The 17,597-nt window shown below is 37.3% G+C and overlaps 1 protein-coding gene across 2 annotated transcripts in view; it reads right to left on the bottom strand.

Annotated features, from left to right (window-relative positions):
- Positions 1-3,213: 3,213 nt before the first annotated feature.
- The window catches only part of erp44 (endoplasmic reticulum protein 44), a 20,674-nt gene continuing 6,290 nt past the window's right edge, over positions 3,214-17,597 (bottom strand). Inside the window, exons 2-11 of one of the 2 annotated variants that reach the window (XM_048152113.1) lie at positions 16,160-16,232; positions 15,952-15,991; positions 13,257-13,372; positions 11,957-12,141; positions 11,736-11,851; positions 11,066-11,240; positions 10,397-10,508; positions 7,083-7,224; positions 6,365-6,467; positions 3,214-4,061 (exon numbers count right to left, since the gene is read on the bottom strand). In XM_048152113.1, coding sequence (XP_048008070.1) covers positions 3,957-4,061; positions 6,365-6,467; positions 7,083-7,224; positions 10,397-10,508; positions 11,066-11,240; positions 11,736-11,851; positions 11,957-12,141; positions 13,257-13,372; positions 15,952-15,991; positions 16,160-16,232 — 1,167 coding nt within the window. In that variant the 3' untranslated portion in view covers positions 3,214-3,956. Of the gene's footprint in view, positions 4,065-6,364; positions 6,468-7,082; positions 7,225-10,396; positions 10,509-11,065; positions 11,241-11,735; positions 11,852-11,956; positions 12,142-13,256; positions 13,373-15,951; positions 15,992-16,159; positions 16,233-17,597 lie in introns of both variants that reach the window. The other variant, XM_048152112.1, reaches the window with a different exon arrangement.

Consider the following 17,597-nt stretch of genomic DNA (forward strand, 5'->3'; position numbering starts at 1 on the left):
TCCCCTCACAAACACGAAGCCGGGTCTGAGACGCACACTGGCCCCCACGCCTTCCTCATAACACAACACACTGGACTTCCCCTACGAAGGGGCGAATGAACGTCTCCAACAGCACATGCAAGCCACCCTGTGCGTGATGCACAAGTGAGATAGCCCGAGTGCTGAGCTCTGCATGTGCTTGGCTGTGCTGCTCTGGGAGGGAAAGTCCCATGCGACTGACCTGCACACAGCCGGAGTGTCAGACACGTTGCACTTTCCATATTCTGTGCGTACACACTCGCACACTAAATGGAAAATATGGCAGGCCATCTGTGGTGCGCTGTGATGTAATCTCCATAGGTGTTGTGATGTCATGGGTTCCTGCTGTAGGTGGGAAGATGTTACATGACATCAGAGACCCTTTTTTTGTGTGTCTCCTTTAAACACCCACTTCAGATCATTTCCATTTTACTATAAAAAAAAGTAACGGAAGATAAAAGGAATCTTTGATGTCTGGTGATAAGGATGGTGGAGAGAAATCATCACACTATGTCAACTTCCCTGGAAGTTAGGAACAGTTTATAGTTAGAAATAGTTGTAGATATTATGGAAAGACAGTTCAAAGAGTTTTTACTCTCTCAGTTGAATGTTATTCCATATTTAAAGCTGTTTTCACCACACTTTTAAATACCAACCTGTAATTTTGAGTAGGTTAAAAATCTGCTGATAAATACTTTAAACTCAATATTTAACATTTAGAGGTGTTATTAATTAATAAATGTCAGGTAGGTAATATTTTCTGTTGCCGAGCAGGTCACTAGGTTTCTGTTTTGATATTTTAAAGGGATAGTTCACCTAAAACTAAAAATTCTGTCATTGTTTACTGACCCTTATATTGTTTTAAACCTGTATGACTTTTATTCTGTGGAACACACAGATATTTTGGTAACACTTTACAATAAGGTTCATTAGTTAACTACATTAGTTAACATGAACTAATAATGAACTCCACTTATACAGCATTTATTAATCTTTGTTAATGTTAATTTCAACATTTACTAATACATTATTAAAATCTTGTTAACATTAGTTAATGCACTGTGAATTAACATGAACAAACAATGAACAACTGTATTTTCATTAACTAACATTAACGAAGATTAGTAAATACAGTAACTAATGTATTGCTCATGGTTAGTTCATGTTAGTTAATACATTAACTAATGTTTAACTAATGAACCTTATTGTAAAGTGTTACCGATATTTTGAAGAATTTTTCTGTCCATTTAATGAAAGTCAGTGGTGTCCAAAATAAAACATTGGATTCCACTGACTTTGTGTATGGACAAAAAAACACAAACATTTTTCAGAATATTTTATTTTATGTTCCACAGAAAAAAAAGTCATACAGGTTTGAAATGACACGAGTGTGAGTAAATGATGATAGAATTTTCATTTTTTGGGTAAACTGTTAATTACATCTTAGCATTATATAATAGAAATCTAAGATAGAGGTTGAGTATGTTTATAGGCAGGTCTCTGAAAACTGAATTTACCATTATTTTTGATTGACGGCAGTGTTATCTTAGTATTAATTATATACTTTTAGTTTTATATGTTATTAATATTTTGAATTAACTTTATACTTTGTTAGTTTCTTTAATAATTCTGTATAGCTTTTTTTTTTTCTTTTCAGTTTTAGTCATTTTAGTCTTCTTATTTTGGTTAGTTGCCCATGCAGGAAACATTTCTAGTTTAATTTAAGAATTTAATCTGATATTCATATATTTAATTTGTCAATTTTATTTTTAATCAAAAATTATTTTTAATAGTTTTAGTTAACAATAACAACACTGTTGGACAGTAGGTCATTTTCAAAAATTTGATTTAAGAAGCTTAAAAAGTTCATTTGTCAATTGAAGATGCCACTGAGTGGCAATAATATAACAGTCTGAATCTATAGTTGCTGCATTCACTCTTTAGGTAGGGTCTGTGAGCCTTGTCAGTGACATTTGGATGATGCTGCTGCCCCCACACTCTCAGAACAACAACAAAAAAAAGTGCAAAAATTGTACCTTTAGCTTGTCACTGGGACAATAACAAGTCACTAATATGGTCTCTTTAGGGGTCGATAAAGAACAAAGGTGTAACTCTTGATACTGCCCCAGTGACAAGCTGTTGATTTTTGCACGCATACTGGGCAGTTTATCTGATCTGTTGACTTTGGGACATAAACACTTCTCTACACCGAGACCATGACACATTTTATGAAAACATGACTGATTAAATCAAGTTTTTTTTTTTTTTTTTTTTTGAGCTATTACATAATTTGTGCCAGTCTGAGTTTTTTGATGTTATCTTAACTCTAACATTTTTTTTTTCTGTTTTTCATCTCAGTTTAGTCATCTAGGTCGGTCACCTTCTTGATTGGCATGTCTGTTTGAAGGGTTAACACGATGATGTGCAGATGGGAGTATGAAGTGCTCACAAGGCAATATTTTGTCTTTGTGACATTTCTCCCCAATTTATTAGATCAATCCTTTAGGTCAAGCACCTATAAAGCGTACACCCAATCATGAAAATTCGGTCATTATTTACTCACCCTCATGTCGTGCCAAACCTGTGACTTTTTCTTCTACAGAATATAAAATATTTTGAAGAATGTTGGTAACCAAACAGTTTTGGTTCCCATTGATTTCCGTCGTAAGGACAAAAAACAATGGAAGTCAATGGCAACCAAAACTATTTAGTTAAAAAAAACAACAACGTTAGGGTGAATAAATGACAGAATTTTCATTTTTGGGTAAACTAACCCTTTCAGATCATCTTAAATCTTTGGGCTTTTTTTTACACTGTGCTTAACCCCGGGTTATTCTAAACACTGCATTTAACCCTGGGTAAAGGAAAGTTTATCAGGGCTAGCACCTCTTTTTTTACCACGGGTTATGAAAACCTGCTCCGGAGCAGGGTTAGCACTGCTTTTGCGGTGTTAACCCCGCATTGCGGTCCCAATTGTGTGCAGTGTGATGCTTAACTACCGACAACCAATTGCATTGAAAATGACGAGCAAAGTGAAACCTGAAGCTATAACCTACCAACTATTACCTATTAACTTTTTACCTTTTATGAAATATCTTTTAATGTACAGATGTGATGTGACATAGTAAGTGCAAAAGTAGAAAAACATTAATTACAGGGAAAAGAAAATATAATAATGAAACAGACAAAGTAGAATCTTGTAAAACGTTTTTTAATTTACTTTTCTTTTTTTGGTTTCCTTGTCCCCTCTGAGATGACAGATTTACAAATAATCCTTACCCTTCTAAACCCGACCCCCACATAACCCTGCCCCTGACCACTCCCCCTGATGGAATGGGATGATATGAGACTAGCCAGTCTGGATCTTAGCGAGTGTGAATTTTAACAAGTCTGGGAGGGTACAGTACATATGAATACAGACTAATAACCACATGTAACATACATGTGCTGTAACACACACACACACACACACGCACGCACACACACACACACTCAGTTAAGGACTGGAGTGAAACACCACAGGTTGACTGCAGGTTTGTTCTTGGACTACATTTTCCCATGATTCCACTTGCCCATTTATGATCCATAATAAACTCAATGTGCATTGCCAACAAAGAGGACCACCAATGTACCAATGTTTTCCTACAAAAAAGGGGACTTGGGTGGACAAAAATGTAGGGGGGGGGAAAAAGAAAAAAATCATTTTTAATTTAGACAAGACCCACAGAGCACAAACATATTTACAAGCTCCAAAAACAAATGTAAAAACGCTCCTCTTCATTGCCCACCCCAAAAAAGCTCAGGGGTTCACCTTCTCACTTTTTTTTTTTTATCTAAAATAAAAATTATGAAAATAGATGTCGCACAGGCAGCGGCAGTGCCAGGTTGGCACCAGCTGACTGCTGGGTTCTGGGTTGGGTCTCGATGCAGTTGTGACATCACAGCTCGTCCCGGTCCCTGAGGATGGTATAACGTGTTTCACTTGGGGCCAATTTCTGGAAAGAACTCTCTGGGGGATTACTGGCCACCTCTCCGTCTTCCTCCTGCTGGAATACACACACAGACAGACAGACAAATAAACGACCACAAATCACCTGGATCTGTAAAGCGACCATTCACAGTCATTATACTCGGACTATGTGTAGATGGATGTGTTCCTGTCAGCAGATCGCTCTGCACAGAGGTCACCGGGTTCATTCTGCTATGCACGCACTCAAATGTCAGCACGCATGTTTCATTCAGTCATAGTCTTAATTAATGTACGCCTGAATTAATTAGTCTAGATGAACATGTTCTTTTCAGAGATTTTGACCAGGAAGTGTGCTGAACTCACAACCTGAGTAAAAGTGCCTGTCATAATGGGGCACTTTAATCAGCGCAAAATTGGACAACACTGATTTTCAGCAAATGTCACTTCGACATGCACGAGCCAAACAGAGAAGTTTATTAACTAACATAGCATAATGATGAGCTGTTATGTACAATCTTTAATTTGTTAAAGGAAACGTAAATTTACAAGCATTGATACTGATATAAAGTGTAGTTTTATCACTCCAGTTCATAAGTTTGGAGTCAGTATTTAAGAAATGAATAATTTTATTTTGAAAGGATGCATTAAATTAATCAAAAGTAATTGTAAAGACCTTTACATTGTTAAAAAAATGTTCTATTTCAAATAAATTATCATATAATTCTGAAATATAATTCATGGTTTTCACAAAATAATTAAGTAATAAGTAATAAATTAAGAACAACTGTTTCAATATTAATGATAATGAGAAATGTTTCCTGAGAGCCAAATCAGTATATTAGAATGATTTCTGAAGGATCATGTGACTGAAGACTGAAATAATGGCTGCTGAAAATTCAGCTTTGCCATTAGAGAAGTAAATTACACTTTCTATTTTAAAGAAGTTAATTTAAGTTTCACACTATTACTGTTTGTACTGTATTTTTAAATAAGTGAAATAAGTGCAGTGTTGATGAAGTGACATTTAAAAAACCTTACTGACTCAAAACTCTTGAACTATAGTATTACTGTGGAACTAGAACAAACTAGGGATGGGCATATTGGTCAATTTGTTTACTTGAATACTCAACAGAACATCAGTTGCATTGTGCTTTTAAGAGGGCATGCCAATTAGTTTGACTTAAAAATTTATCTCAGAATGTCTAGGTGTTTGTAAGAGAAACTGTCCAGTGTAGCTGAAGAAAGTGCGTCCATCCACTTCCATCCATCCATCATAAACATACTTCACACAGCTCCGGCGGGTTAATAAAGGCCTTCTGAACTGAACAAACAGTAATAGTGTGAAATTTTAAATAACTTCTTTCTATTTTAACATACTTTAAAGTGTAATTTATTTCTCTAATGGCAAAGCTGAATTAAAAAAAAAAAAAAAATCCATATTTAACAAGTTATGAAGTAAAATATCTAGCTTCCGCCAGACCACCTTTCATATTTAACTTGCAAAGAAATTGTAAAACTCCTGCAGTTCAAAAAGCTTACGCTACGTCCTACGCCTTCCCTATTGCAATTGCAGAAAAAGCTTTAAATCAATATATTATTTTATGTGAATGAGTAGGCATGATGATTTTCACATAATTTTAAAGCAAAAAATTCTGGACTTCAACATTCAGTACCCAGAAGTCTTGTGGACAGTGATGGCAGTTTACACTTTCTTCGTAAGTTGAATATGAAAGGCGGTCTGGCGGAAGCTAGATATTTTACTTCATAACTTGTTAAATATGGATTTTTATTTATTTATTTTTTTTTTTACACACAAACGCATCGCTTCGCTTTAGAAGGACTTAAATGTACTTCACACGGCTCCGGGGGGGTTAATGATGGATGGATGTGGATGGAAGCACATTCTTCAGCTCATTCTCATTTGGTAACACTCACTGCCATTATAGCTTGGATGCGTCAGGATATTTAATTAATATATCTTCGATTGCATTCATCAGAAAGAAGAAAGTCTCATACACCTAGAATGGCTTGAGGGTGAGTAAAGCTTGGGGTAATTTTCATTTGAAAGTGAACTAATCCTTTAAATAATAAAATAATAAAAATATTGTGTCTATGGAAAGGAATTTAAATCAAATTAGTATGAATTGAATTAGAAAACAAAACAACAACAACAACAACAACAAAAAACTACAATAAAAAAATTTATTTGGATAAGTAGTAAATGTTTTGGTGTTTCCATGATCAATCACCGCCTTCACATCCAAGTTTGATGCCCATTCCTTGTAAAAACTGAAAAAGCCTCAAATAAAAAAAATAAACGATGGCAAGCACAACTCAAATTCCTGTTCAAAAGCACACCCATACGGCAACTCTCACCTGTCCTGGAGTGCTGTCTGTGGGGTCTGGGCCGTGATGAAACTCTCTGTGCAACTTTCCTGAGTGCAGGTCCAATACAAACTGCCTCAGCTTTCCTGGAACCCTGTTCATACGCACAAGGCATAATAAAAGAGTCCAAAAAACAAACAACAACACAAGCAGCATCATTGATTTAATGAGCGATAAGACCCTGAGAGGGCCGACAGTCTCCAAAACCACAGCATTTTAACAAGATAACAACATCATCTGTACTGTCCCAGACTCCACGGACCCCCTGGACAATCAGCTGTATCAAAGACTGATGGGAGGCAGGCTGATAAGGCCCTTATTGGATAATAGGATATGCAGAGTGCTTAATAAAATAAGGCATGCGCTGAATTATGATGCTTTTTGTCATATATGGTGACTCTGGTGTCATAAATAATAATAATGTTGTAGTAAAGTAGTTATAACATAGTTATAAACCGTGAAAACTAGGCTACTACGTTCACACACATTACAGCTATCTGTCAGGTGTCGCTAAATTAATTGGCGTAACTGGCTGAGAGATGAAGCCCAAAGCCTGTTCACTATCACTCTCTTTTTGAGTGTGTGTTGCTGTGGGGCCAAGTCTATAATCATCATTTAATTGCTAGGAGTCTGGAACAAGAGATAACCTGCAGGGAGGAGGCTGAAATAATCTCTGCATTAAAGACATATGGACAAGTGCAATACTTACGCGAGGTCGCTGAACTCTGGGAAGACATACATGTGGCGGAAACTATCGATGGCAATTACAGGGCAGTCAGCGGGGGTCTTCTGAATGTGCAGTAGAGGGTGCCGGAACTTATCGCAATCGGCATGAAGGAAATTTATTGAACCTGTGAGAGGGAGACAAGGTCAGTTTAGATCTTCAAAACCTTGTGAGCTGATCTAAACAGCACTTTTGGCCATCAAAAGTACATTTGAGTTAGGGTTGTGCAAAACTGACTAGTTGGTGGGTTATCTGAACGACTAATTGATTAGTCAATTAGGCCGTGATTAGATTAGGCGATCACATTAGATGTGTTCTTGCATTCAAAAACAGCTAGACAAAGCACAACAGAATGGAACACAGCTTGAAACGTTTTTAAAAGTTGAATCATTCTGGGCTTCGTTTCCCAAAAGCATTGTAAGACTAAGTAGATCATAGATACCATTGGTGCCACTGGTCTCTATGATCTACTTAGGCTTACGATGCTTTGGAGAAAGGCAGCCCTGAACTCAATGCTATATATATATATATTGTTTTTCTGCAATATATATTGCGATATGAAAGAAATTCACCAGATGACTTGAATAGCTCTATTTGGAAAGAATTAATCAATCTAGAATCATTGAGGTGATTTTGTAGGTGAGTGAATATGCATATAAAATAATGAACAAATTGCAAGCATAGATAAATATAATAGAAGATACAAATTAAAGAAATGGTGCTGTCGAACAGTATTCAGGTACAGAAATTGAATAATCAAATGTAAAATAACACAACATAGTCTTTACTGTATAAATTAAATATAATTAATCTGTGTTAAAGCTACAAAAGTGATTTTTCTCTTTGTCTTTTGTTGTTTGATTAACATTCATGACACAAAAAGCAGCAGGAATATTAGGCTACTGTCACTTTAAGACCAAATCGTGGATCTAGAATACTGTCAATTGTTCAGTTCACCTAAGCCATAAGCAACTGTGTTTATGAGGATACTCAATGTTTTACGTTAATTTTGACTTTTTTTTTTTTGCATGTTTGTGTCCTTTCAGGCACAAATAGACACAGATGAGAACTGCATTCGGTGTTCACGTGCATCAGCAAGGCTCTGTGTGTGCGCACAGAAAACAGACGCATGTTCAGAATTGAGTTTTCTTTCGCGTCTTTGTGTGCCCAAATGGTTTAAAATAGCTTGAATGTTTAAACTGACAGGACCTAAAACATGTGCAAATGATAAACTTTCATAGTATGTTGGTCAAATTTTGCAATTAATCTGAGAATCAGGTGCGTTTTGAACCGTGGTGTCTGGTCCGTAAGGATCCCTATTAGCCTGGATGCCAGCCGAACTTAGCCCCGCCCACAACATTTTGAGGTCGGGGAGTTCGGTCTGGACTCGATCCATAGAGGAGTAATTATGCCCGAACAGAAACTGTTCGAACCAATCACATTGTCAGGGCGATGATTGACAGATTAGGCTTGTTCGAGATGCATCGGCGCTGCACAGACCGATCGGCGTGTGACATCAAAGTACCGCGAGAGCAATTGGAGACCAGACGACTCCTTATGCTTTTGAATCGCTCTCGCGGTACTTTGAGGTCATACACCGATCGGTCTGCGCAGCGCCGATGCATCTCGAACAAGCCTATTATCACCAGAAACGTAATCAGCCACGTCATCAAAGAGCACTTGGGGAGTTTGATTGACAAGCGATCTAACCAATCAGAACGCCGCATCCGCCATTTTGTCCGACAAAGCAGTCAGGAGTTAGAAGATTAACCTCGGTGGAGTTAAACTTGAAAAATTGCGCATATTGACGTCTTTCCGCGTTTGAAACAACATTCATTCTCATGTTCATTCATGTTTATTTGATGCTATAAATGGACTAGTAGGAAGAGATGATCGGTTCACGAGCCTCTTGAGCTGAGGCGCTACAGCAATCTGTCACGGTCATGGTCACAACCCATTAAAGAGCCACAAAACGGTTTTTATTGTTTGAATTTTTTTAATAACTACACAGTTTGAAAGCTGGGACTTTGTTTAATATCATAAGTAACCTGCTCTGTCTCGTCTGTCGATGTGTTGTCAGTTTCCTCTTTGCTCCGCGATGTATTTTCCACTCTGAGTGGCGTGACAGCGCCACGGCTTGTCGGACAAAGCAACAGTAACTAAGGGGGGGCGGGTCTTTGCGAAAGGTCAAAGGTTTACAACAATGATGGCTGTTGAAGAACTGAGATGTGTAGATTCCGCCATCGCGTCCGTTATAGAAGATATCGACAGCGCATTAATTTTAAAAAAGGAACAGAGGACCGCGATCAAGGCATTTATCGATGGGAAAGATGTCTTTGCCGTCCTTCCTACGGGATTCGGCAAAAGTTTGATTTATCAGCTGGCCCCGATGGTCGCTAAGAAGAGTTCTGTTGACAACTATGCGGCGCTCAACATACGTCACTTACTCTGTAGCTCTGATTGGTTGTAGGTCTATCCAATTGAGGTCTTTCCTGGATCGGCTGAAATACGCCCCCATAATCAAAGCCCAATGGAGCAGTATCAGACTCATATTCGAAATAGAATTGAGTATGACCACGTCAGGCTAGATCCCTATACTAGGCATCGCACATCCTGCAATGTGACTATCGTGGATGCGCGCATCGCGATATCGATTCTAAAACAATATATCATGAAGCCCTAGTTCGGACCCATGTGTAAAAATCGATAAAAAAAATTAAATTACTTTTTAGAGTCGCCTCTGCTTGTCACGAAGAAGAAAGTGAAACAATATTTATGTTTTCAAACAGCCGTGTGATTGGGCAGTTTGTTTTCACAGTGTGATGGAAAAGAGATTAGAATACTTCTACTTTTACTCCATAAAAAAAAAATGCATTGATGGCTTACAATGCTTTTGGGAAATGGAGCCCTGAACTCAGTACTATGTCTTGAAAAGCAATGTTCATGGAAAAAGAAAAATGATCCATGACTCGACTACTGACTAATTTGTTGTTGGACAATTAGTCAACTTGTTGATAATCGTGCTCATCCATAGTTTGGACGTGCAAAAATCAGCCTTCCCACACATTTTAAATTTCCATGACTATTCCATGACAATTCCTGTTTTTTACGAACACAGGATTTGATTTTTAAAAATCATTCGGTTGGTAAGGAATCATTCAGACCAACTTGTGAATATGTTCGATTCTTTGAAAAGAACTCGGATCCACACAAATGACCTATTTTGGATTCAAAACAGCAATTTTCACAGAAAATAACCAATGAATTATGAAAGATGATCCTGACCGGCCCGTCCATACCTTTTTCACTGATAAGCTGGCGAGCCACTTCCTGCTGAAATTTCTCCAGACTCTCTGTGTCGTCCTTCTGATGGAAAAGGATCAGGAACGGGATGCCCTCTTCCGTCAATTCCTTAAAACACACACAAAAACACATATTCTAAACATAGTCGAGCAGACAAGCAGAGTGATACTTTACAAACAGTGAAAAGCCCCAGTGACGTTATACAAAATATTAGCACCATTGGTCGTACTGATTTGAGGACTGGAACTAAATGATGCATAATGAGTTTTAAGAGTGTGTAGGATGGCTTGCTGAAGTGCAGTTAAGCAGAGGTGGGTCAGTGGAGCAGATTGTGGAGAAACTGCCATATCACCAAGCAACAGATTCTGAAGTTATTCAAAACATGCGGTCAAGTAAATCAAAGAAAAAACCCACACCTACTAAAAGGACATGGCATGCGGACGTCTTTAAAACACAAACACACTTGAAACGTACACACTCAGATGTGCTTGAGTGTGGGAAAAGTACACTGAGGGGGAGGGGACTTTTCTTATGCAAATGATGATTTGGCTGTTCGGCTGAACTGTTAGATGTACACAAATAACAATCCGGACAAAATGGAAAGAAACTACATATGATACCTCATGTACACACACAAAAAGATATTTCGAGAAAGGAAATCATACCTCTCCATTTTCAAATGTGATTTCTCGGACTAGCGGCACACACTTGTCCTGTGTCCAAGCATAGCTGAGGTCAAAGTTTGTGAGCGAGCCCATGTAGACCATGTCAGGAGCATTCTCTCCCATTGGCTTATAAATAATATTATCACCACTGAACCGCTCAGGCTTTGAAACTTCCCTGAAAAAAAACGAGAGAGGCATAGAAAGAATCAAACTGGTGTGAGAAAAGAAATTTAAACTGAGGTAATGAAGAAAAACTGACTTGATTTTGAAGAAATAGTTCACCCAAAATGAAAATTCTCTCATTATTTACACACCTAACATACTCATAATTTCAAACCCATTTGTTATTTTCTGTTCATACTGAACACAGGCATTCGAGCACCAAAATGGACTAAACAGCACCATTAAGGAATCATAAAAGTAGTCCATATGATTTGTGCTTCTTCTGAAGCCATATGGTCACAACTGTATTGTCGTATGGAAAAGAGCTGTGTGAAGATTATTAAAAATTGTCTTTCTGTGTTCCACTGAAAAAATAACAGTATACAGGTTTGACATGACATGAGGGTGAGTAAATGACAGAATCGTCATCTTAGGTTCACAATAAGATCAATACATGTATTTACAAAGCAGATAGGCTGACTTTAAGTATCTCAAGTGCTTCTCCTACCCAAAAGCTGCCAGGAAAACACAGTCATCTCTCAGGATGTTGGCCACTTTCTCATAAGTACGGTAATTGTCAGAGTCTTTTTTCTCAAAGTAACCAATGATGGTGCGTCTACTCCTCTGAAAGAGAGAAAGGAAAGTTAGATGACACAGCAAGCATTTTGGTAAGCTTAAAATGTACCACAGAAATAAAATTATATAGTATTGTGATTGTGAAACACTCACATCTATAATGCTGATTTCCTCCAGATTTTCTATCCCTTTGATTGGATCCACTTTCTGCTGGCGGATGAAATCAGCGATGGCGGTTACTGACCTTTGACCTCTGTACTCTCGCTTCATCATCATCCCATTCCTGAACAGTTTGAGTGTGGGGTATTTGCTTATCCTGTAGCGCTGGGCTATATCAGCTATCGGGAGAAACATAACAAAAACAGCAGCCATTACTCCAGTCTTCAGTGTCACATGATCCTTCAGAAATCATTCTAATATGCTGATTTGCTGCTCAAGAAACATTTCTTATTATAATAAATGTTGAAATCAGTTGTGCAGCTTCATTTTTTTTGGAAACTGTCAAGTGTTTCAGGATTCTTTGAATAGAAAGTTCAAAAGAATAGCATTTATTTGAGATAAACATTAACATTTGAGATATTATAAATTCAGCTTTGCCATCATATGAATAAATGACATTTTTAAATGTATTAAAATAGAAAACAATTATTTGAAATTGTAATAATATTAGAATAGTTCTGTTTTTACTGTATTTTAATAAAATAAATGTAGCCTTGGTGAGTATAAGAGACTTATTTCAAAAACAATAAAAAAAAATTTAATGTTTTCAAACTTTTGACAAGTACTGTAGATACCTAAAAGGTGAATAGCTAAAGGGTGTGTTTAAATCAATAAAACCAATACAAGATGATATGGCTTTTCTGGTCACACCGATTTCTGTTTGGCTCGTAATACATAGAAGGGTGAGTTTTAGGACCCACATGTAGAAGAACACTTTAACCTTCCAGATGCTCTGCTTTTGAAGAACAAAAAGTGTGTCATGAATATTTTGCTTTTTAGGTTATGAGAGGGAAAGATCAAAAGGTCAGAGGTCAGGGAAAGGCTCGTTTTAGAAATATGGTCTCAAGTCAAAGTACAGAGACAAAAAGGGCTAAAGAGAGAGAAAAAGGAAAAGAATTAAAGAATGTAGAGAAAAGAGAAAGAAAGAAGGCAAGAAGGAAAGGGGGAGGGGCTGAGAAATGAAAGTCAACCAATGTGGGGGGTAAATACTCCAAAGCCGATCGGCTGGAATCAGTCATGCGCTGTCTCTCTCTCTCACACACACCCACGCTGTGGGATATCTTTGAGCCGACTTGACTTCACAGAAGATGCAGTTTTGTCATTAAACCATCAAACACTTTACAAGACATCAATAATTCTGTTTAATTTGCTTTATCTCAAAGGCTAAACCAGTATGTGTGTGTGTGTGTGTGTGTGTGTGTGTGTGTGTGTGTGTGTCTGTGTGTGAACTCACAGTGCTGGTCACAGTCCACCCGGGCAAACACCACCTGTGTAGCGTCTGGATATTCCTCCCGCACTATATTCGACGCCTCCTCAAAAATAGGATGGAGCATCTGACTGAAACGACACCTGCGGAAAATACATACAAATAAAATGACATCAGAACAGGATACAGATACTTTAGAGTATGAGATGCGAGTGCTAGTTTATTTTTTCTAGACAAATAAATGATTAATAATAAATATTTAATTAATAAATAGTATTTTAGGTCTGTTCATTCTGTGTTAATAAGCTGTACAATAAAATGTGAAGTAAGCTAGGCATAAATCACAAGATAAACCTCTTCATGGCAATACGAGACCCCTCTACTTTGCATTTGAGGTCCTGATCACCTTGTCAAGATTTAATCTTTGTTTAAAGTATAAAGAGTTTTTAAATAACTTCAGTTTTTAATCATGCCATTTTACCATTTTATAACAAATATTTTTTTTTTAAATGGCATGAATAAGAATAATAAACATAATAATCATAATAATTATAGATCCTATATATGCTCAGTTTTATACAATAATTAATAAAATAACAAATAATGTATTAATAATTTAATATTATTCATTAAAGGTGCCCTAGAATTAAAAATTTAATTTACCTTGGCATAGTTGAATAACAAGAGTTCAGTACATGGAAAAGACATACACTGAGTTTCAAACTCCATTGTTTCCTCCTTCTTATATAAATCTCATTTGTTTAAAAGACCTCAGAAGAACAGGCGAATCTCAACATAACACAGACTGTTACGTAACAGTCGGGGTGTACGCCCCCAATATTTGCATATGCCAGCCCGTGATCGAGGCATTAGACAAGGGCAGAACGTCTGGATGTGCACAGCTGAATCATCAGACTAGGTAAGCAAGCAAGAACAATAGCGAAAAATGGCAGATGGAGCAATAATAACTGACATGATCCATGATAACATGATATTTTTAGTGATATTTGTAAACTGTCTTTCTAAATGTTTCGTTAGCATGTTGCTAATGTACTGTTAAATGTGGTTAAAGTTACCAGCGTTTATTACTGTATTCACGGAGACAAGAGAGCCGTCGCTATTTTCATTTTTAAACACTTGCAGTCTGTATAATGCATAAACACAACTTCATTCTTTATAAATCTCTCAAACAGTGTGTAATGTTAGCTTTAGCCATGCAGCATAGCCTCAAACTCATTCAGAATCAAATGTAATACATCCAAATAAATACTATACTCACATGATCCGATCCATGCACGCAGCATGCATGACGAACATCTTATAAAGATCCATTTTGAGGGTTATATTAGTTGTGTGAACTTTGTGTTTGCTGTTTAAGGCAAGCGCAAGCTCTGGGGGAGGGGGAGCGCGGGATTTAAAGGGGCCGCAACCTATATATCGGTGCATAGTTAATGATGCCCCAAAATCTATGGGGTATTTTGAGCTGAAACTTCACAGACACATTCAGGGGACACCTTAGACTTATATTACATCTTTTAAAAAGACGTTCTAGGGCACCTTTAAGATTTTAATAATAATCAGTGTTTTATAATATCATCATCAGGACATTTCAACATATATAAACAGAAAATTCTCTCATCATTTACTCAAGTCAAGTCTCAAGTCTACTTTATTTATAGAGCCCTTTCCACTACAAAGTAGACCAAAGGACTGTACAGCAACACAACAACAACAACACAAAAAAAAAAAAAAAAAAAAACTCCCCCTCATGCCATCCCTGATGTATATGACTCTCTTCAGATAAACACAAAGATTTTTTTGAAAAAAATCAATCTCTGTGAGTCCATAATATAATGCAAGTGAATGGGTGCTGCTCGTTTGATGCTTGAAATATCACACACAGTGATCTTGTCTTTAGCTTGATATAAACGTATGTGTGTTGTGAAGTTTAAGCATAAAGTAATGCAGAAGCACAAACAGCTTTACAACGCACTTACATCTTGTGTACAACGTCCCTCTCATGAACGCTCATATGAAAGTAGACCGGAAGCAATAGCTTATAAGTAAAAACTATCCTTTTAGAAAATTCATAAAGAGATTATAAAACTAATCCATAAGAATTAAGCAGTTTAGTCCTATTTTTCTGAAGAGACACGATCACTTTACATGATGAACAGATTCACATATAAACATTCATCAACATCAGATTGGGTAAACAGAAGCTCAAGCATGTTTGCTTGCCATACGAGAACCAATGAGGTTCATTCTTGTGTGTTACGCAGCACGTTTGAGCTTCCGCAAGAGCTTTGTTCACGTCAAGCAAGTTTGAGAGCTTCTGTTTATGTTCTCTGATTAATGTTTATGTGACTAAAAGCCTAAATTCAATCTGTTCATCATATAAAGCGATCATGTCTCTTCAGAAAATGTGGACTAAACCACTCGATTCATAAGGATTTTAAAGCGTCAAAGTGGTAGTTGCGTGGACTGTCAACGAAAGGACAGAAATCTCTCAGATTTAATTTAAAACACCTTCATTTGTGTTTTGAAGATGAACGAAAGTCTTATGGGTTTGGAAGGACATGAGGGTGAGTAAATTATGACAATTTTTTCATTTTTGGGGGGAAAAAACCCTTTAAGAATTTCATGGGAACCAGCAAACAAAGCAAATCAACAACTCTCACAAACACGCATCTGGAGGCGTTAAGCCGACAGACACACTCACCAGTCTGCATAGAAGTTGACTAGAGCCACCCCTGCACTGTCTGTGGAGAGAAACATGTGGTTTAATTTCATCTGATCTACTACAATGACAAAGCACCATTGGCTAAGTCACACCCACATGCATGACACAGGTGTGGTAACCGTCTGATTGAAAGTACTGATTGAAACAGCCTCCTTCAATCACACAAATAAACAAGATAAGAACTCACTGAGGATGTCATCGATGTTTCCAGCATCCAGACTGGTTATCTCTCCTCGTCCTGGAGTATACAGACCCGTTACCTGGCAACAACAGAGGTGTTTCATTGGTAAACTGTTTGTATGTGTGCATGTGAGTAATAACAGTACTCATTAAGGAGGCAGTGGTAAATCGTTATCATTAGACAGTCATACTCAAACTAGAATCTCTCTGATACAAAAAACACAGGCCAAAAATGAACCATAGGAAAGCCCTGAATAAGAATAAAAATGGACTCTGGCAAGTAAAAACCAAAGTAAATGGTAACTTTATTTAGGAACTGCAACTTTAGCCACTTTTCCACCGATAGAAGTTTGTTTAAGGCCCCGTTTACACCCGGTATTAAGATGCGATTTGGTCGATCGAATCGCAAGTAGACGAGGGAGACGCATACCCGTTTACACCTGGTGTTTTAATCTGTTTTTGTTCACATTCGACCACTTCTGTCCTGATTTCTTTTGAAGGGAGCATCTATGGGTGGGTAAATGTTAGCGCAAGGACAATACATCGAATCTCAATTCACGACACAAAGAATCTGGAGTCAGAATCTGGAGATAAGAATCGATCCAGATTCATTGTATCGACCGAGAATCGATATATTGTCTAGGGCTGGTCCGAATACCATTAGATGATGAAGATATTCTTCTCTCCAATAAAGGCAGTGTAACGAGTAGAAATATGGTGCGGCCCCTTTAAGAGGCTTATATGCTCCGAGAACAGACACTACACTAGTGATAAAACACAGGTCTGTTAAGACAGGAGCAGTACTTTTAAAAAGGTAGCCTAACATTTTTCTGACAAACAAATCGCTCCCAAATCAGAAATTAGCAGCACAGTAATTATTGACACAGTAAAGGGTAGACTATTTAAATAAAAGACGAACGAAAAAATAAATGAACGAACGGTAATAAATAAAGAACACGCCGTCCCAGTAAAATCTCACGTTTGAGTTTTAACAAGCTCCTATATTTCGTAATAGATTCATTTAGACTGATAATAATGGGCAAAAAGACTAATACATTTGATCCAGCCCTAGTAACTGTATGGGCTTTTTCAGATCTTCCGATCTAATGGACACAATAAGCGTGTGCAATTTACATATGAACGCGCACAGAGACAACGGAAAAACATACTGAGAGCAGCAGCTTTCATTTCTGCTCTGATAACAGCAGGACCTCGTCAAACACTGTGAGTGTGTGTTAGAAATCAGGAATGGTGAGAGAACATTGTGCTTGGTACATTTTTTGCGTTTTCGAATATCTCTGCAAGTGGATTTCATAATACTATCAGTCCAAGCAATACTATTAAAGATCTAACATGTCAATCATAGCTAAAAACATAATATGACATACTTCCGAGAGAAACGGGAAATTCATTGAGAAATGGAAAGTGAAACTTTGCTGACCAAT

The sequence above is a fragment of the Megalobrama amblycephala genome, linkage group LG13 (genome assembly GCF_018812025.1).
Source record: "Megalobrama amblycephala isolate DHTTF-2021 linkage group LG13, ASM1881202v1, whole genome shotgun sequence".
Lineage (NCBI taxonomy): Eukaryota > Metazoa > Chordata > Actinopteri > Cypriniformes > Xenocyprididae > Megalobrama > Megalobrama amblycephala.